This window comes from Lynx rufus, unplaced genomic scaffold (assembly GCF_022079265.1).
Source record: "Lynx rufus isolate CCGP_SWC_20201006 ecotype Redwood Valley unplaced genomic scaffold, mLynRuf1.p SCAF_4, whole genome shotgun sequence".
Taxonomy (NCBI): Eukaryota; Metazoa; Chordata; class Mammalia; order Carnivora; family Felidae; genus Lynx; species Lynx rufus.
The window spans coordinates 99,368,798-99,390,982 of NW_025814856.1; the positions used below are offsets into that span (position 1 = coordinate 99,368,798).

Here is a 22,185-nt window from a genome sequence, read left to right on the forward strand (position 1 = left end):
CAGCATAATGAAGACACTATATTTATCAGAAGAGGTTTTCTTCTGAAGATTTTTACACGGGCCCAATGCCTTGGCTGCAACTTTGAATGAAATGTCTTGATTCTTTCTTCCTCATTCAAATAATGTTCAAAGTAAATGTTATTTAGTCACCAGCTTACCCCCACTGCAGCGCATAGAAATGTGTGAGATGTACATTTACGTACACGTCTAATCTCATAGCCTAAACTACGCCCCAGCCCTTTGATGGCAGGGGAATACTGGCATATTGACATTTGGTGTGCAATAAATACCAGTGTCTTTTGCCATCAACCAGAGGCCTAAATATCAGTCTATTGAAACTGTTAGCTTATATGTTCACTTTACTCCCATTCTTGTTGATAAAGACATGGACACTTGAGGCTTTATTCTGCTTCAGGATTTGATATAAACTCATACGTTAGGCTACATTAAAAGAATAGAGACTGGCCATCTGTTAATGCCTACGTTACGCTCTCCTGGGTCACGGAAACGGGTGTCGTTCCTCTTTGCACCACTGTTGTGATCAAGGGGTTGCTTTTGTTTGTTTTTGAGGAAACAGGAGTTCACACACAAACACTCAAGAAGCAGCACTGGCATAGGCCCACTTTGATCCCTTAGAGTGTCCTGAGTGTCCCTTTTCACAGAGCCATTTTCTCCTTTGCCAAGTTCCTTGGTTCCTTGCTTGGGATACACCAGTCATCAGCCTCAATGCTCATCTGATAATGTTTGAAGGCTGATTTGTTAAAGACGGGGAGTTTTTCTACAGACTCTGAAGATAAGGCCTGAAAGAAGACAGGGAAGAAAAATCAAACCAAAGAAGTTATTCATGGCATAATTTGTATTTGAAGTGATTATTCAAAATTACTCAAACATTCAAATATATCCCTTTGATTGATTCAGTAATAACACACCACAATCCATAGTATGCTAGGCGTGTATAAAAGAAAACTAAAAAAAGCAAATGTTATTTCTACCCTATAGGGGCTGAAACAGTATATACACAATTATAAATTGGGGAACAGAATTTGTATTCAATATTTACACATGCCCCTTGTTTGGATATTGCCGATGTGATAGAGCTGAATAGCAAAGCTCTTCTTTCTTTACAAAAACCTTTGTATCTGTGATAGAGCCCTAATCTGATACAATTAATTTATTAAAATCTGAGACTATAAATCTATGATCTCTTAATCTTTCCCAGTACTTTGAAGACTTTTGCTCATTTAAGAAATGAATACATTAACTATTTCAGGTAGTCAAAGTCCTCTTGGCAAATAATTCCCTTGCACAAAATGAGAGCCTGCAAGCTTAATGTTTTAGTCGCTAAAATCTGTAAATACATGTTCAGTCAAAACAGTTGGAAAATGATTAACGAATAAGGGCAGTGACCTTAACAAATAAATTGAGGCTTTATCAGAAATAGAAAAAAACATGTACCAAGTCTTAAAGTTTAATCAGGAAATGCCAGACATCCCACTGACAGCTTGTGAGCAGTTAGTTTTTCCTTCCCTGGATTTCTAATAAGGTCAGCTTAACGTCTTCGGTATGTTGACATCAGTTGTTTTCTAGGCTGGAACATTATTAGCATATACTCCCCACTATTCTCACAGATGCCAAAAGGTGTTGATTTTAAAAATTCACATGAGCATCTCCTCATTTGGAAGCTTGCATGCTTCTTGAGAAATAATTTTGCTTCACTTGAGGCAGGGAGCCTGGCCCCACTTCCAGTTTGGTAAGTTACCATAGTAAATTTTAAATTGTATATCTACACATACCAAACAGAAAATAAAATGACTTGTAGTCATCATTATTTGCATTAACTCAGTTTGGGGTATTTACTGTGGACCATGGAACTCAGGCCTGTAAAGGAGGCATTGTTTTCGGAACTATGATTGTTTCTATTGCATTTAAAGGATACCTTTAAGTAGATGATGGCATCTGTTCCATATCCTGACAAAGAGTAGAGATTCAGATCTCCTTGAAAGTACTTGGCATAGAGACGAGAAATCGGCAAGCCGTAACCAAAACCAGCCTAGAGGGGAAAAATCAGTTATTGGCAAAGAAGTGTACCTGATCACTGAAATACAAAATGGAGGGAGGAGTTATCCTCCCCGAAACTGATGTTCTAGAACCTAGATAAATATTTTCTGCTTCCAATCAGACACCTCCTGTAGAATTGTTTTACCATTTTCAGCTTTCTGTATCATTCTTCCTCAAACCCCCCATGCCCAATTTAACTAAACTGACTAACTTGACTAAACACATCCTTGTAATCCTTGCTTTACATTTAGAACTGAGTGGCTGGGATGAACTTAGTCATTTAATTGGTCTTACCAAAGGAGCATTCCGGGAATTATCCATCACAGGCGTTGGCGCAGTGGAGTATGTGTAACTAAAGAGGCGGTCGATGATCCTCAGGGGAACACCACCTCCTCTGTCTGAAATCTTAAGCAAACAAACAAGTCACCAAAGCTATACATTAAAAACAATGTGCATTTATCTATAGAAAAGTATTTTTTCCTTCATTTAAAAATCACCTGGTATACATGACTTTGATCTGTTGCTAAAAGCAGAGAGCTTGATTGTTACGGACACATTTTTACTTGTCTCAAGAGAGACTCAAAAGAAACGCAGAGAATGGTTACCTTAATTGTAAGGTCTTCTTTTCCCAAGACAACAATCACTTCAATTGGTGTAAGGCAAGGCCAATTTTCCTGGTGTTCAACTGTTGCTCTCATTGCATTCTAAGGAAATCAAAACCATAAGGAATTCAATGGCAGAAGAATGAGAAACAATAAATAACTGTTTTTTATGTTTAAAATAAAAGCAGCACAGAGGGCAATTCAAAGTTCCTATTTTTTTTTTAAGTTAGTAGTAAAACAGCTCTGTAAATAGCCATTTATGAATGTGTCATGCAGGATGTATAATGAAAAATATTCATTTACCATGTAATATAGCTCCTGGGAGTAATGTCTAATGGAAAAACAATTCTGCTAGCTGTCAACTTCTTATTTGTAAGCTTAATTTAAATGTAGAAATTGGTTTTTATAGTCCATTTCCTGGCTCTCTCTTTTTTGTCTTTCCATTACATTTTACATCCAAGCACCAAAGACTATTACATAACAAATGAACAGTGAATCATTGAACCAATTTATTGGCTTTTATAAAACTTGCTGGGAAAGGTTGTTACTATTTAAAAGGATAGTAAATAATTCTAAATTAAATTTCAATTTGCATTTGATTATCATCTTAACTTTTACCAATGATGGCAAAATAACTCTAGGAGTTGGACTATTCAATTTAAAAATAAATGAAATTAACGAAAAAAGCATCTTTTGGCCTTCAACAGAAGAAGAAATTCAAACAAGTTTTCAGACAAATGCATGAATCTCAGGCAGATAAAGTTTTGGTTTATTTCACCCATTTTCCTCTCTAACCTTTTTGTAGTACATTGTCTGCTTTCTGGTTTGTATATAATAGCAAGTTCTAATCATTAGCTGAAGTAAAAGAAAATAGATCAGATGTTTGTAGTACAATCGATACCTCATTGCACTAACATTAGAATAAGGTAGGAAACAGTGAGTCTGAGAAAAGCTGTAACATAATTAGAGGCAAATTTCACTTTTTTTAGGCTTCCTCCTCTTTCAGTCCAAGGGATTCTTGAAAAACATCACGGAGCTTTTTTTCGGTGTGAGCACAGTTTTAATTTGATGTTAAAACCCAGGACAGGATTTGATCCATGGTATCTGGCTACCCCAGACCAGTAACATTCACATCCTTTGCGAGCTTGTTAGAAATGCAAATTCTCAGATATACAGAATCGCGATATCTGGGGCTGAGGCTAAGAATCTGTGTTTTAACAAGGTTTCCAGATGATTCTAATGCATACTGAAGTTTGAGAAGCACTGAACCACAGTCTTGCTATTGAAAGTGTGGAGTGTGGACCAGCAACATCACCTGTTGGCTTATTAAAAATTCTAAACCCCATAACAGTTCCACTGAATCAGAATTTGCATTTTTTTATCAGAAAAATTTTTTAATATTTATTTTTGAGAGAGAGAGAGAGAGAGAGGGAGGGGCAGAGAGAGAGAGAGAGGGAGACACAGCATCTGAAGCAGGCTCCAGGCTCTGAGATGTCAGCACAGAGCCCGACGCAGGGCTCTGACTCAGGGCTCTGACTCACGAACCGTGAGATCATGACCTGAGCCCAAGGATGCTTAACCAACTGAGCTACCCAGGCGCCCCCAAAATTTGCATTTTTAACAAAACCCCAGGTGATTCATATGCATGTTAAAGCTGATCATGGAAGGAACTGCCTTCCCTGCCTTCTGAGTATATTCCAGACTCAAGTTGGAGCCCTGCCATGTCTGGATTTGGAGCTGGAGTGTTCTGTGGGGGTGGAGGTAACAAGGCCTCATTCACTGGAACATTTACCCAATGACCTTCCTTAACAAATGCATGAATGATTAGGGCTTTGTTGGACACCTGAGAAAATAATAAGAACAGGGAGCACTAAAGACATCGTGAATCATATTGTGCATTCTCAAGTACGTTTTAATGTTACAATGAACTGCATGTGCCCTTTCAAACATTAACTGGAGCTTCCTTCTGCTAGGAGTACTGAATCATGTTCGGGAGAAGGCAGTGATGCTCCCATTGAGTGGGAAATGATAAAGGAAATAAAAATGTAACCTGTGAATTAAAAATAAAAAAACCCACAAAATTGAAATTATATTGTGAAGTGTCATACCTTGAATAGTTCAAAGAGCATATGATGAAGGTGAGAAGGTACATACACAATGTGAATTGGCTGGCCTGGAAATTTCCCTAGAAAAAATTTAAACTCATTTAAAATCAGCAAGCAAATATTTCATTAAAACAAACTTCCATATCTATGTGAATTAACAGATACCCCTTATTCTCAAGATTAGAATACTCCCCATCTTTCTGTACTCCGAAACTCTCCCCAAGAAGCTTCCCTCTTAAACAGTAAACACAACTGGCTTATTTTCAAAATGCTATTACAGTTGCTGTCTTGTGCTCTATGATTAAGTTTTTGCATTTCTCTAACAATGTATAAAGTCAGATAAAGTGTGTCACAAGGGTGATTATGAAATTAGATTATGTAGATTATTTGTTTCTGCTTTCATAACTTTTGTACTGGGAAATTTCAGAGTTAAAATTATATGCATTTTAAGAAAGAAGAAAAAATAAATATGTCCATAGCATAACATTGAAATTAATGTTAACTATAATTTTCATATTTTATGGGAAACAGCATATCTGATTATTCTTGATCTTTATCACCCAAACATTAAATCTTACAGGCAAAATATGCTTACATTTCACCAAGAGGTTAAAGAAAACAGAGAAACAAAAACCTCATAATACTGTTTGAGAAGAAAAATAAAAGTATTATTCTCTGGTGTTCCAGGCCTTGGCAAAGTCTGAATCAGAAAACAGAAGGTCTGGCACAATTCCCTCTTTATTTGATCAAACAGTTCAAGCAGTTTATCTACAAGTATTATGCAACAGTGCTGTTAATGCTTAGAGGTATTTTTCAATCTTTATTTGTATTCCTATTTTTAATTCAGCAATTATATTTACATATCCCCAGTCCATAAGTTAGGGCACTTTTAATTCCAACAACTTAATTTTTACTGTTTTTCTTTAAGAAGCACCATGGGATAAGCTAAAAACAGAGCCTGACATTCATCATATTATCACATCAAGGTAGGAAGACCCTGTCTTTTCAGGTGCCCTAGAGTTGAAGTCACTGAAGTATGCTTTGCTTCCAGAACAGTGGTGTATACTTATAGTGCAATTAAAATAATTTTATTTTTAATTTAAAAACATTTTTAAAAGAACATTTAACATGAGATCTACCTTCTTAAATATCTAAGCATACAACATAGTATTGTTAACTATAGGCATGGTGTTGTACAGCAGATCTCTAGAACCTACTAATCTTATGTAACTGAGATTTTACACCCATTAAATAGCAACTCCCCATTTCCCCCAGCCCCCATTCTCTGACAACCACTATTCAACTCTCTGCCTCTCAGAGTTTGAATATTTTATATACTTCAGATAAGTGGAATCATACAGTATTTGGCCTTCTAGGACTAGCTTATTTCTTACAGTAAATTTAAAGTGTTTTTCCCCACAATCTTATGAGTAACTTCTCCAGGAGGATACATCCACAACCAGTGGTTCCTCCTATTTCTGGCCTCCCCGACTCCTATATTCTCTAATAAGCTATCTTTTTGATCTAAGATACTGGAACTTTGTGGCTACTCTAAATCTTAAATTATTTGTTTAAACCATTCTTCTTTATGAATCAGCAGCAGCAACTGAATATACTCAATTGGAACTTTCCAGTTGAGATAAAGAGAACTGTGGCTTCAAAAAAGAAGCGTACGAATTCTAGACAAGTTCAGAAGGGAGAAAAGCAACACAGAAGTTGCTCTGTATTTACAAGAAGTAATCATACTGGGAGAGTAGTGAATTTTCTATAAATTAAAATATGTTTTATTTATAGCTTACCATTCACTTGTGTGAGTTTTAATTCTGGTGATGTTAAATAATACTGGTCACAAAGCATCTTTGAACATTCAAAGGCATCTGAAATAGAAGGTTTTTTTCATAATGATGAAATACACTTATGCCAAGTAAAATTTTCATGTAATCTTTTCATGTAATCTTTCATGTAGTTAGTTGTGTACTACCCTGTACCCTAAATATCTGAAATGTTCTTTAGAGTACGTGTTTATTTACCTGAAAAAACACCTTTTAAATATTTTATTGAAGAAAAAATTAAGGCAGTGGTTAAGTTATAGCTGTAGCAATAGGATTATGCCCACTTCGGAGATCAAATAAATATATAAGAATATGGAGATTAGCCATTCATGTTTGGATTTTTATAATTTTATAAATGAATGTTTAAACCCCTGACTTTCCAAAGCAAATGACCTTCATGACAGTATTTATAAAATATAAATGGAACACTCTGAATACAAATTTATTCACAAAGTCACCTTAACTATAGACATGTCAATCATATAGCATGTATTTTTAATCAGAGGAATACAGAAATCTAGAAATTACCTTGGACCACAGCTGCCACGTCACAGTTTGGATCAATGCTTCCAATGTGACTTGGGTTTCCTGTCTGTGAGTCACTAAATATAAGAACTGTTGACAAATAAGAACAGTTGTTTTAAACATCAGGATAGTAATGATTAAAGCTACCGTTGTAAACGAATGTGAGCCCCCGAATAACAGAACATCTGGTTGGGGTCTAGCTTATATTCTACACCCATCTCCGTATGCCATGAACATGATGAACTAACTTACTGTGCTGGTTCATCAGCATCCGGGTAGAAATACGGTTCATATAAAATCGATCCAAGAAATACTGAAGATTTTGATTGGTGACTGGGTCAACTGTACAGGCATCTTTATATTCTATGATTCCTTGTGCCATTGTAGGAACCACATTGTGGTGCCTATTTCGAACTGTGATGAGAGTATCTACAAAACTAAGCCAAAACACATGAACAGTTAGTGAAAGTTCAAATAAGTTTCTTTCACTTATAGTCCTTAGATTATTTCAAAGAAAGCTAAAGCGTTTTGTAAGTACCCATCTAACAAACTCAAACGATAAAATGTTTGGATGAAGTTTTATTAAGGCTCTCGCTACAGATTCTTTGACTATGTAGAGGAAATAGTATCAAAAACAGATTTATTTGGCTTCTAACTTACATGTAAACGTACCAGCTTTCTAGCTGGTGAATTCATTCTAAGAGTTCCTTATGCATTCTCTTTAAAAAATAATAATTAAAAAATAATTACTATGAAGGAGGATTCTAGAGTGCCATTGTGGAAAAAAACTTTTGAATTTTCTTGTCAGATTTATAAAAAGATTCTTCTTTCTTATTCTTATAGTCAGAAACTGTCAGTGACTCTGAAAGGAAGTGTCCAATCTCCCATGACAATGACATTTATTAATATTATGCAATACTAAATCCACCTGCAAATGCCATCATCAGACTAAATATATAGTAAAAATAGAATTCCTTAAAAATAAAAAGTTCTCCGCACTTGTTCGTACTCAGCATCATTTTCAATGCTATCATTCTTTATCAATTTTAAAAAACCAACAAGCCCAAACTTGTCATTTGTAAAGGGGAGATTATTTGTCATTCAGAGTTGTAGTTCCTTTAATTTATGTCTAAAAAAAAATCTTAGGAGTATGTCTGGAAATAGCCAAAGTTTTAGACTTTTATTCCAATGCATAGAACTTACTCTGATAATGCTTTCTGGTCCTCTGGGCTTTTCTCATGGAATTCTACCAAATCCATCAAGCTCTGGATATACCTATAAAGTGACAGGTGTGCTTTAAGTTTCAAAATTGAGCAGTCAGATACAAGTGGCTAACTCATTTCAAAATGACTTTCAAAAAGAGAAAGAACTATGTTTAAAATTAAAACTTTCGGGGCGCCTGGGTGGCTTGGTCGGTTAAGCCTCCGACTTCGGCTCAGGTCATGATCTCGCGGGTCCGTGAGTTCGAGCCCCGCGTCGGGCTCTGTGCTGACAGCTCAGAGCCTGGAGCCTGTTTCAGATTCTGTGTCTCCCTCTGTCTCTCTGCCCCTCCCCCCATTCATGCTCTGTCTCTCTCTGTCTCAAAAATAAATAAAACATTAAAAAAAATTAAAAAAATAAATAAAATTAAAACTTTCTTTCAAGACATCTGGAAAACAATATAACTAAAAAAAAATATGAAGCTACAACTTTAACGTTCAACTTTCTAACGTAAAATTTATATTTCTTTAATCATTCCAAATCAGTAGTCAGTTTTTTGTTTTATCTGACAAATGTTTTCTTTTTCTATTGCATTTAGAAATAACTTTTTAAGGAAGACTTCCGTCCTATTTTTTCCCACTATATTCATTCATAGGTGAGTAGAAGTCATGAAAGTCAGTAAATACTACAGATTTAATATGAGTTTCAAACGGTAATTTTTAATATGTGTTTCAGATTATAATTGCTTAATAATATAATATAATATAATATAATATAATATAATATAATATAATATGCATTTCTTGAATCAATGAACAAAAAGCTGTGCAGTCAGTGGATTAGAGTGATATAAGGTGACTGTCTGCATACCTTGGTCCTGTTCTCTGAAAATCTTTTCCTTTGGGTGATTTACCCTCTCCAAGCCTCAGTATCCTTATCTTTAAAATGAGATGATAATAACACACTTACTAAGTGCTGCCTGTGTGCCAAGTACTGTTTTAAGTACTTTAACGAATTAGCTCATTTAATTTCATTCACATATTCCTTTGAAGCATATACTTTGTTTTCCTCTATCACAGATGGAGGAATTAAGGCATAGAGAATCCTGCAGAGGCAGGATTTGAACCCATAGCCTGCTGTTAATCAGTTTGTAATTAACAAAGATTAGACCCTCTAAGTAGTAGTCATTCCTGTCTGTTTCTCAAGTAGGATTTCTTTTGCAATATCAAACCCTGTCTTTTATTATTTAAAATACAATTATATTGTGAAATTATGTACTTTTTCAGGATAAAATGTCTGTTTATAGCTATATAACTGTCCTTATGATAACTTACTCTGAATTACTAAAAAATCTTTACATCTTTCAAAAATAGTTACTGTTCAGACCACCCATTTTCCAATTATGATGTTAATAAATTATAAGAATTCATACTCAGATACTTGTCTTCAAAACAGAGACTGTTTTGGAATGATTGACCACTTACCAGCTTTTAACTAATTGCACTGAAGAGGTATTGACTAATCGATCAGGGAGGATGTCAATTTCCTTCAGGATATTGGCTAGCCTCACAGGCAATTCTTGTCGCAAAAATGCAAAGGAAGTTCTTTCACATGCATTTTCAGAACCTGTAATAAATAACATTTATTTAGTTTTTGGAGAAAAGTAGGTCCAAATGATACATTTGAATAACATTAACTATCCAATATTGAACACACACACATCATACAATTATAGTTCACCCTCAGTTGGGTTATTATTTATAGGTAATTCAGAAGTAAGTATCTCTTTCTTCATTGTCTTTTTCTTTACTTTTTTTTTTAGATGACCAATATGAGAATTATTGTTTTCTTTTTTTGAAAGAGGATTAATTTCCATGAAGTCAGAATATACTGTAGCTCAGTCAACACCACTATGTTAACCAGACAACTTGGTTCAGAGAGTTCTAGATATGAAATTGGAGCAGAGGGATAAGACGGTGGATAAGAGTCATGATGTTTCCAGATTAGTATTAAATAATATCACATTTAAATCCTTGAAATTTTCTTCATAAGATTACTGCAGAAAGTTTGCAAACATTTTTGGCAGTAATGCAAATATATGGAAGAGACAAATTTGTCAGCAATGCAGAGATATGCATATACCCTGTGAACGGGTGGAAGATGGTTAAGGGCTAAAATTTCAATTAATTTGAGGCTACTTTATAACATTAGGAATCTTCTCCAAAAAGTATTATGTTGTGGAGGAGGGGATAAAGTTTTTAATCCATTGTGAAATGGTGACTGAAAGCAAAAAGTATTTTGACTGGAAGGTTTGGACGGAAAGATGAGCTCAAACCATCCAGTATCAGCGGGTCAGCAAGTGGCCTTCACCTGTAGGCACAAACTGTCAGAAATAAGGCAGATCTAGGAAAGGGCAGGGTGCACAGGCGTAGAGGCTCCAGGGTTCAGCAGGATTGGGGACCCCAGTTATTTTAAGCAGTGAGCCCAGCCCTCCCTGCACAAGGGCTGAAAGTTAAGGCAGCTCCCCAACCCCAGCGCCCCCACCCAGCCCTACTTCCCAGCTCACCAAAGTCCAGGAGCTGCTTCATGGACAGTGGGGACGGACTGTAGCGCGAAAAATGCTCGACCTCGCGGGGCACCAGGCTGGCGCCGCTCAGCGAGCCGGCGCTGCGCATCACGAAGCGGGCCGCTTTCATCTTGATGCCCTCCTTGCCTGGCGAGCGCTGGGGCTGGCTTAAGGGACGTAGACTGAGGAAAGCAAAATCAGGGACCGAGGAGGGGGCGGTGCGCCTCTAGGGAGAGAGGACTGGCTTATGCACCTGGCCTGGGCTGAGTTTCGGGGGGTGCTTCCGAGTGGAGGTGGCCGGCTGTGAGTCGGAGGAACAGAGAGCAGCTGGAGACTCAAGTTCGCGTTTGGCCACCACCCGCCGCCTCCCGTGGTTTTATATGTGTCCCCACACGCTCCCCCCAATTCCAAAGGGGAGGAGTCACTGGGACTTGGAGACGCGTCCAGAACTGGGGCCGTGCCAATCAGCTCAGATAAAGAACTTTGGGCCCCGCCCGCGGCCGCGGGGTCCTGTCGGTGGAGAGACCTGGCACCAGTACCCGAGGCTGTGAGGAGTAAGTGGGGGGAGGAGGAAAGGTGAAGCGGACATTTGGAGGTACTTGGGGTCAAGATCATCAGCCCCTTGGGACAGGGTCGCCGATCGCGTAGGCTGGGGACCCGCCCAGACTCGTCCTTGTTTACAAGTGGGAGGCTGTCTCAATGTCACGCATTCTTGGCCAGAAACTATTTCCAAGAATCTGGGCTCCGGGATGTGATTGGTTCCTGCTCAGAGCGGGCTTTTACAGTAGCCAATCAGCTGCACTCAAAAGTATGAGCTTCTCTGCCTAGAAGAAATAAATAGCCTAAAGAGTTCTTCCAGCTTTTTCTCCAGGAGCAAAGGGTACAAGTCAGGAACTGAAAGTTCCTTTTGCTGGGACTCGGACTTGAGTAACTGTCCCAAATACATTTTTTTTTTCTTATGACCATAAAAGGCCATCAATTTGTTTTTCTCCAGTGATACATTGTCTTCATTAGGTTTAACTCTCTTCATTAGGTTTAATGAAAAACAAAGTTAAAAAGGGATCAATATGTCAGTTTAACTTGCCTTCTTCTACCACCAGAGAATTTGCTCACTCTGACCTCCTGTACAGAATGTCCTTAATCCAAATCTTCGCCTAAGACATTCTTTTCTACTCTGCAATGTCCAGCACAGGGGCGCCTGGGTGGCGCAGTCGGTTAAGCGTCCGACTTCAGCCAGGTCACGATCTCGCGGTCCGGGAGTTCGAGCCCCGCGTCACGCTCTGGGCTGATGGCTCAGAGCCTGGAGCCTGTTTCCGATTCTGTGTCTCCCTCTCTCTCTGCCCCTCCCCCATTCATGCTCTGTCTCTCTGTCCCAAAAATAAATAAACGTTGAAAAAAAAAAACAAAACAAAAAACCATCTTTCTGAAATGTCCAGCACAAACTATGTGCTGTGAGAGATCTTTCCTGATTGCCTCTCCTCCATCCTTCTCCCACTATGGACATTGTTACTTCTGTCATTATATTGTAACTACTTATGCTATTATATTGTCCTCTCTGAACCCCCTTCCCTGTAGAAGATCAGGGTTCAGACCAAGTCTGATGCTCTCTTTGTGATTCCTACCCTGCTTATGCCTACTCAAGCTTAAACAGTTTTGGAAACACAGGGGAAGCTCCAAGTTGCATCTACACTTGGAGATAGGTTTTTGCTTTGTTTTGTTTTTGTTTGTTTGTTTGTTTGTTTGTTTTTTAAAGTAGGCTTCATACCTAGCAGGGAGCCCAAAGCAGAACCCAAATTCACCATCCCAAGACCGAGACCCGAGCTGAGATCAAAAGTCCGACACTTAACCGACTGAGTCACCCATCTGCTCCTGGAGATAGGTTTTTGTACTCTGAATCCTTTATTCCATATTTGCATAGCTGGAGAAGCCAAAAGAGAAAGAGAGAAAAAAAAAAAAGAAAAAAGAAAAACAAAACAAAAACCATGTTCAAGAAGCCAGACAATGAAGTAAAACTCTCTGTGATGAAGCAAGTAAATTTAAGGTAAAAATCCCCCCTGGATTACATCCTAAGAACAGAAGTGAAAGAATGCATTTGCTTTTCTTCCCATGTATGTGGGATTTGGAATAGGCAAAAATGTATATTATAAAGAATTATACTCTTTATTTGCAGAGGAAAGGCAATGAGAATGATATATGACAGGCAGGTCTAATTTAGGAAATCCCCACTGAGTGCTCTCCTGGCTTACCCAGCGCTACTCTCCTGTGCGTTGTGGGATGATTAAAGATCAGGGGAAGTCATATGATGGCTCAGGGCTAAGTGTGTACTGAGGTCACCAAACTTTTGTCTCCATGTCATCCCATCCAATAATATTTACCAGGTTACTCACACAGTGCATTACATTCTTCTATGTCATTTCTCTATGATAGAAACTGTTATAATTGGCAACATTTATGATAACTGGGTTGGAATAGCCTGGTAAAGTTGTTTACACAGTTGGCTAAGATGCTATGTATTACCATGATTACAGAGTGTCCTGAAAAGACACTGGCACTTGTATTCTCTGGCTGACCACAGATCCTGGAGGTTATCCAGTGGCTATGGAAGTAAAGGGAATTATTATTTGAGGGCAATGGGGATGGACAGATTTGTGCATTTATTCAAGTAAAGGTAAACCGTGAGAGGACTGTCAAATGATTTGGTGCTAATGAGCAGGGGGAGAGTGCCAAAGCTTCCCCCTTGTACACAGTGCTGAACACAGCATCCCTGCTTGATGCACCTGATTCCTGAAATTTTCAGAAGTGTGCTTATATAGCGTCAAGTTAATTCTATTCAGCTTGCCCAGCAAAATCTAATAACATGAGGCAACTGGTAGAGATTTAAGAATGCAAGCCACACTTTTGTCAGAGGGCTAGACATATGGAATTTGACAAAATGCTTCAAGACTCTTAAAGAGATGCCTTTTCAATTTTTTCACTTCTAGGGACATATTGCACTGGAGCATTTAAATATATATATGCATATACATATATTTGTATATATGTATATATATGATATATAATTATATTAATGTGTAATATGTATTTAATATATTTTAAAGATATATATATATTTAAAAAGAACTTGTGTGTATGCATACATATATAATAGAATATATATACATATAGAGGGAGAATATATATAGAATATTTAAAGTTAAAAAACTAACAGCATATCTGGAGAAATTATTTACAAAATATGTAAGAGACAAATGATTAATTAACAAATGGCTGTTTCAGCAAAGAATAAAATAGTCATGTTCTATTCTTTCATGGAGATTACAGATCTGTGGTAAAAATAGGCATTAAAAATCAAATGGGCTAGAAGCATATGCATAAAATTAGAATGAGGGCTATGAAGAAAATGCACATGAAAAATATAATGGGTGGAGCTATCTTAGATTTGGTAGGCAAGAAAAGTCTCTTTGACAAAGTGATAATTACAGGAGATTGAACAGTCTTCTTTTGGGGAATGAGAAGGGAATATTGGTGAAAGCATATTGATGAAGAGATTGGGGAAAGCAAGGCTTAAATCACCATTTGGTCTGTGATGTTTCTTGTAATTGGTATTTTTAGAGGCTCCTAGTGCCAGGAGCTGGACTAGATGCTTTGGTTGGTGGAAAAACATCTTCTTTCAAGTTTCTCAGGCTCATAATGGGTGATGGAAAGCAATGGCCAATTAAGAAACATTTTTTTTTTATTCATGGGACTTTCATTTAATCCTCGGAGCAAAAAAAAATTACAATTAACTGCATTTAAAAATAGTTTATAAAATAGATTTGATCAATGTGTCATGTTAATGGTGATAATAATGGTGCTCAGGTGTGTACGGAAGTAAGATTATGTTGGGGATCAGAAAACGCCTCTTCTAAAAACTGGCTTTGGAGGTGGCTTGAGAAACATGAGCAAGATTTGCGCAAATTATTGGTAGACAGTGAGGAAGGATGTCTAAACCTAAGCAAAACCACAGATGTGGGAGCTAGGGATATAGTGGAGAAATAATGACTAGTTTGGTCTAGCTGCCATCTTGAGTACCCAAAGGAAGGAGGAAATGGGAGCTTAGGGTTATATCATAAAAGCCTTAAATGCTGGTATGAAGACTTTGAGATTCCTGAGGTAGGCAACATTGGAACTGTTGGGGCTCAAATTTGTTAGCAGTTAATTCAATGCAACGGAACTTCATTTAACACCCATTTTGTACCAGACACTATGATAGGTGCTGGAGAAATAAAGATGAAAAAAAGCATAGTCCCTGTTTTCAAGAATGGGAGAAAGACATGTAAATAATCTAAAGAAAAAATAATGAGGTATCTATAAGATATGTGTTGGGTCTGGGGGAGGTCAGGAAAGACTTCCTTGGAGGAGTAGACATGTTGTCTGAGATGAAGATTGAATGAAGCTCATAGGCACACAAAAAGGAGTGTTGGGGCCCTGGGAAGAGAGAATGAAAAGAGCTATTTTACTGGTAGGATCTCCAGCTTTTGCAAATCTGAGAAGGAAGAATTAAAGAGTTCTATGATGTTCTAACCCTATACTACTGGCAGGGGGTGATTTCATTAACAGAAGCAGGGAAGTCAAAGGGTCAGGAGGAAACGGTAAGTTGACTGAGGAGGGGGAACACAAAATGAGAGTTTGTTTGGGAACACTTTGAGCTAATGAGAAACCACTGGGGAAACAGTCATGGCAGTGGTAACTGGGGAAGAGAAGATGAGACTCAAAAGCTGTTAGGCCATTACTGAGAAGTGAAGATAAATGGGGGAGCCTCTCACCAGTTCCTTTACACAAGGCTCCCCTGTTCTACCAGCCTACAGCTCTAGCTCATTCTTTTTTCTATGTACAATACTTCCTTCTGGAGAAGCCCTTGGTTTCATTCTTCACCTCTACACTTATAAAGGTTAAAATCCTTCCCCCCACTAAAGTAACACCAAAGTAAAACAGTTCATTTTTCCTTTTTGGCACCTATAGCTTCAATGTTATCAGAAAAAAAGCGAGTGAATCCTGAAGCTAACACATCATGCCTTTTGGGGGAAGAAAGAATATTTGCTTCAGCTCCAAATATGGGCTAAGTATTCTTTCTCTCCACCACCCAAGAAATTTCTTAATTGTGTCTGATATTTGTGTTGAGAAACCAATAAAGGAAGAAAGGAATTTAAAAATTAACTAAAGAGGGGCATCCGGGTGGTTCAGTCAGCTAATCTTCCGACTGGCTTAGGTCACGATCTCATGGTTCATGAGTTCGAGCCCCGCATCCGGCTCTCTGCTGTCAGCACAGAGCCTTCTTCAGATCCTCTGTCCTTCTCTCTCTGTGCCCCTCCCCACCTCAAAAAAAAAAAAAAACAAAACATTAAAAAATTAACTAAAGGAGAAAGCAAATGTGTAATGAACATATAGAAATATGCTCAAACTAATGAGTGAGTAGGAAAACAAAAAGTAATAAGATAATGATACATTATAGTTCTTCCAGCAGATTGGCAAATGATGAAAAAGGCTAATAACAGCTTTTCATGTTGGCAAGTCTTGGGGAAATAAGCATTCTCCTATACTATTTGTGGGAGTGCATAATTGGCGATTTTTTTTTGGAAGGCTACTATCTGAATCTATAAAAATTGTAAGGATAGTCACCACATGTTTCAGTCATTTCACTTGTAGAAACATATCCTAGAGTTTTACCAATAGAGAGCATAAAGATAGGTGTACAAGATTGTTCATTGCAGTATTGCCTGTAAGAACAAAAATTTGAAAATGACGTGTTTTCTCAAGAGGGAACGGATAAAAGTAAACGACAGGCCGGTGCACTAAAATACCAACTGTTAATTGCAAGGAGGCAGTTGGCTGACAGCATCCTGCTGCAGCACCTGTGGGATCCATGCAGTATTTGAGCCAAGGCCATATTCTTCCCACGTGGCCTCCAGTGATAGATAAGCACCTCGGCTGGCCATTTCTTCTCAATGGGGACTCTGCTAATGGGAATTCTTTGCTCCGAGGACCTCTTCTGGTTGGCCATGGCTTTGTCACATTTGCATTGTGGTGTGAGTCTGTCCCAGCTCAATTCTGCTTCCTGCTCCCCCTTTCCTTCCACAGATGTCACCTATGCCCCACCGTCTGCCAGCTTTCTCTATCCAATACTGCTTCCTCCCTCTTAGCCTTTCACAGGCCATCCCTCAGCCAACCCGGCTGGGAGCTCCAGAGCAGGCATTCCATTAGAGGAGTCCTGCGCTGGGCAGAGACAGAGGTCGTTCCCCTGCTCCTGCAATGTATATATAACTGGGATTTACAAACATGGCAATTGGCATTTGGAAAAATCCCACATCAGGTCCGTGGACTGTCAGGTTAGAGAGCTGTTATAGTGGGGAGGGCCAAATATAAACTTCTGAAATTGGCCCCAAAGAAGGTAGCAAACAGAAGCCAATAGAGTATCCTGTGAGGAATGATGGAGATTAGTTCCATCCTTATAAGTATTTCAAGAGGGTTGGTTCCATCATATGTGTACTGAATTCATCTGTGGAAACTGGGTGATTCCTTGAAAATTACCCTAGACTATTATAAACCAATGGAGTCGGAACCCTGCTGTGCTACACATGGTATTTGTGCTAAAGCAGATTAATATGGCTCCAGGTACATATTATACGGCCACTGATTTGGTGAATGTATGCTTTTGTTTCTCTCCAAACCTCCAAAATCCCCCAAAACCCAAAATCAAAAAACTCAGACCCTCTTGTACTACTCTCTCAGCATCTGCTTACCAGAGGACCTAGACTGACATCATCTATGTTAGAAAATTGTCCTCTATATTTTGTTAATTGTAAAGCATAACACTGACCAACATGTATATAGTAAGGTCAAATTTTTATTTAAGAAAAAAAAAGAAAAACTATATATGTGAATATAGGTTGATGTATGCATGTAAAGAGACCGGGAAGGAACCACACCCAACACTCAATCATGATATTGAAGGCGTGTATAATTGTGCAATAACTCTCACTTCTTACTTTATACCTCTGTATTACATTGTCCATGCTGTATGACCTAGTGCTTTATACACTAAAGCCAAGAATAGTGCTTGACCAATGAACAATATATAAAATACACTGTTGTGGGAAAGGTTGTCCCCCTTCACTTATTTGACCTTACTTTTTTCTTCTCCCAGGGGATTATGGATGAAGACACAGTGGATTGAAGCACCTAGGACCTAGACCATCATTATTGCTAACTGCATGACTGCCAGTTCCAGCATGACTATATTATCCCTGAGTGCAGAGGTTCAGGAGGGTACAGTGGAGAGAGCATTTTGAGAAATAAATGCCATGCAATGAGTGATGATGGTCCAGCAATGGGTATCTTGGACTACTGTCACTAAATTGAAAGGCAGAATTGGGGATCTGGAAAGTAGATCCTAGGCAAATTCAAAGGCCAGGTGGATGAATTGTTTAGCTCTCTGTCCTAGTTCCTTGAACTCTTTAATCTCAGTGATTTGACACCCATTGCATTTCTGTTACCAATGTCCCTTTCACGTGCCTGATCACCAGTGGGGACAGCCTCATCCCCGAAAACGTGAAAGCCAGAGTGATTTCCTTTTCCTTGATCCTCACTCATTGTCTTTTTTTTTTTTTTTCAATTTGGCTCATTTCCTCACTCTTTCTAGTTTTTTTGTGGCTTTCACGAAGATCTTCCGGCTGTAACCACACCTTTTGCTAATGATAGGTCATTCACCTGCTACTTTCCATTTTTTCTTTACCCCTTTTATCCCTAGTTCCCCTACTTCATTAGTTCTTTCATTCTTACCGTCTTATTCTCATCCTTTTCTTGTGCCACTGCTGTTTCTGTCTTACTATCTCTTAACCAAGGAAGAGGCATCATTTCTTCCGCTGTGAGATTGTTTTCCCCTGGAGAGAATATCGACTCAGGTCTTCCTAAGCCTGTGTTCCTGATGGGATCATTTTCAGGACCCTTCTCCTCCAGGCTGTCATAACATATCTAGGTACAACAGTGAATACTGGTCATCTGGTTTTACATAGTTCAGCTAAGTGGCTCTCTAGGCTCTATGTTGTACTGTAGGACCTCAGAGTCTTCCAGGACCAGTCCTCTCATGCCTCAAGTCCTGATTTAACTCAGGTAAGACTTGACATTTCCTCCCCTCAGTTCATCCAACTTTGACTAGTTTCTTCTCCTGATTGATTTGTGACTTAGCTTCTCACTCTCTTTGCTCATCTTCAAAGGATATCTGTTTTGCCTTCTGGAACTCAGCATTAGTCTTCAAACTTCCTACATCCCCAGTTTCTTCTTTGACTATTCCCTTTATATTCTCCTCACAACTTGTGAACATCATGGCTCACAAAACTTTTTTTTTTTTGAGTTTATTTATTTATTTTGAGAAAGAGAGAGAGAGAGAGTCCCAAGTAGGCTTCCCACTGTCAGTGCAGAGGCTGACCTGAGGCTTGAGCTCAGGAACCATGAGATCATGACCTGAGCTGAAACCAAGGGTCAGATGCTTAATTGGTGCGCCTGGGTTGCTCAGTCAGTTAAGCATCCGACTTCAGCTCAGGTCATAATCTCACAGTTCGTGAGTTTGAGCCCCATGTTGGGCTCTGTGCTGACAGCTCAGAGCCTGGAGCCTGCTTCAAATTCTGTCTCCCTCTCTCTCTCTCTCTCTGCCCCTCCCCTACTCATGGTCTGTCTCTGTCTCTGTCTCTCAAAAATAAATAAACGTTAAAAAAATTAAAAAAAGAGTCAGATGCTTAACGACTGAGCCACCCAGCACCACTGTCTTATACAACCTGTTAAGTGTAGATGGCTTTTCTTCTCAACTCCAAGTATTTCGTGGCCTGAAGGCAAGATGGGTATCATCCTCTTCCCACACCTGGTTTGCTTTGTCTCTGCATTCAAAACATTACTCAGCCATTCTCCTTTAAAATCACAGGACCTTTGAAGACAAGGCATCAAGTAACACCACTAGCTACCTTTTTATCACTGCCCTTTATCGAGTAGTTGGTTACTTCCTTGACAGCATGATTCCTGTCATCATTCTTGTTGATTTCAACATCACTGTGAATGATCCACCTATACTTTCACACCTCGATTCATCCATCTCTTCAACTTATCAATATCTATCTACAGTGCATCTTAGTTATCCATTTCCATAACCACACCTTAGAACTTTTCTTCACGAATAATACCACCACATCCAAAATATCAAAAACAAACATGTCATTTCCTGTATGCCACCTCCCATTCTCCTACAGTGTTTGACTCGCCTATCAAACTCACTGAAACTCCTGTTTTGCCTTTTTTCATACTTTATATGCCATCTCTTCTCTTCTTACCCAGTGTGGACTCCATGGTCCAACACCATGATTATAGTCTTAGGAAAACTCCTAACTCTCTCTCTGTTTCACCTACTGGGTGAATCAATCCTAGTTAAATCATTCTAAATATATAGAGTATGTACAAATTTCAGTCCAAATATGCAGTTGTTGACATTTTTCCTTTTGCTTTCCTATACGTCAGTTTAATGTCTATTCTGAGGCCCTTTAGTTAATGTAGGATTTTACCATGCTTTCCCCCAAGGCTGCATCTGTGTTCCCAGTAGCTCATATAGGCCCAAAGTATCGAGCCAAGTGGACATCAAGTGCTTGGTAGCATCCACTGAGATGTTTCTCATTGAATCTGGTCCTAGATAGTTGGTTAATGCAAATTGCAGCTCCATTATCCTTCATTCCCATCCAAAAGACCTATTTGAGTCTAGTTCTCTCTCTCTGTGTAGCCCCTATCTACTCTGGGGTGCATGGGGACCATTTCATTCTGTTGTTCTTGAAACATACTGGACCATCGTCTCATATCCCATCCTCTTCAGTGCCCCCTTGTTATGACTGTGCACATTGGGCTGCAGAAAACTCTAGAAGGCCGATTTAGGCCTGTGCCTCATTCCACCTGCAGCCATTTCTACCCTTGCTGTGTTTTGGTAAAGAAAATGAGTTTCAAAGGCCTTGAAGAGATTTGGAGCATAATAAATACACAATAAATCACATCAAGGTGATTACCTATTACTTATTGAACTAAAAGAGAATCTCTGGTTTGGGGGTTGCAAAAGAGAAAAAAATTTGAAGAAAACTTGACAAGAGCTCAAATGAAACTTAAAAGGGGATTAGTGGGTAGATTATAGAAACCATACATAGGTTTTTATGGATCTGAGAAAAAGAAAACATGTGTCATAATACTTCAGTAAAACAGATGTCCCAAACATGTATAGGTATTTTTGGCTTCGTTTGTGAATCATGGTCCAGCTGCCCAAAGAGGGAAGGGGTCATGAGATAATAAGAAATGTTAACATACATGGTTAATATTTTTAGTATTTATATGCACAGACATATGAACAACATATGTATAAAGAAAATACCCCCCAAATGTCCATAGTGGTTATTGCGGGTGGCAGGTGGGGGGGTAAATATATTAGTGTTTACATTTATTTTTCTTGTGCCTTTCTAAATGTTAAACGATGAAACATGTGTACTTATTAATTATAAGAAAAACAAATGTGGGGTGCCTGGGTGGCTTAGTCAGTTGAGCGTCTGACTTAGGCTCAGGTCATGAACTTATGGTTCGTGAGTTTGAGCCCCGCATCAGCCCCAGCTCAGAGCCTAGGGCCTGTTTCGGATTCTGTGTCTCCCTCTCTCTGTCTTCCTCTCCTGCTGGCACTCTGTCTCTCTGTCTCTCAAAAATAGGTAAAGATCAAAAAAAATAAAAGGAAAAAAAGAAAAATATGTTATTTCAAAAGTTGAAATGTAGCAAAAGAATAGGTGAAAGTATTTGGCAAATATCCATTCAGAATAGGCTTTTGACCAAATTGGAAGGCAGAATCAGGACAGGGAATTGGATCTGTGCTCTCCTGCCTTCTGTTCTAACCCCACTGGGTATACTGAGAGGTGTGGAAATTCCAGGCCTGAAGAGCCCAAAATTAGCTCTTTCTCTCCCTTATCATCCCTGCCCATTGCCTTCTGTGGACTGACATTGAACTACAGTCAGCTGAAACTTTACTTCCATGCCTGTGGCTTCTTCCTTTTCTCTGATTACTGATCATTGCCTAAATTTCCTGAGATTATCACCAAGTAGGACATTTCTTCTCCTTCTAACCCTCATTCGCTCCTGGCCCCTCACCACACACAGTATCCAAACAGGAATCTCTCGTTTGGAAAATCAAAGCACTAAAAGTGAAAACTAAAGTTCAGCCTTGGTTTGTGTAGAGCTGATTGGGTTCCAGACAATAA

At 38.7% G+C, this 22,185-nt stretch overlaps 1 protein-coding gene across 1 annotated transcript; it reads right to left on the reverse strand.

Moving 5' to 3' along the window:
* Positions 1 to 323: 323 nt before the first annotated feature.
* PDK4 (pyruvate dehydrogenase kinase 4) lies at positions 324 to 11,018 on the reverse strand. The gene is made up of 11 exons (XM_047096832.1): positions 10,889 to 11,018; positions 9,807 to 9,948; positions 8,326 to 8,397; positions 7,375 to 7,559; positions 7,126 to 7,212; positions 6,565 to 6,642; positions 4,769 to 4,845; positions 2,664 to 2,762; positions 2,353 to 2,463; positions 1,937 to 2,050; positions 324 to 800 (listed from the first exon to the last, which is right to left on the reverse strand). The coding sequence occupies exons 1-11, from the start codon at positions 11,016 to 11,018 to the stop codon at positions 657 to 659; spliced, it is 1,239 nt and encodes a 412-aa protein (XP_046952788.1). The 3' UTR covers positions 324 to 656.
* Positions 11,019 to 22,185: the final 11,167 nt, after the last annotated feature.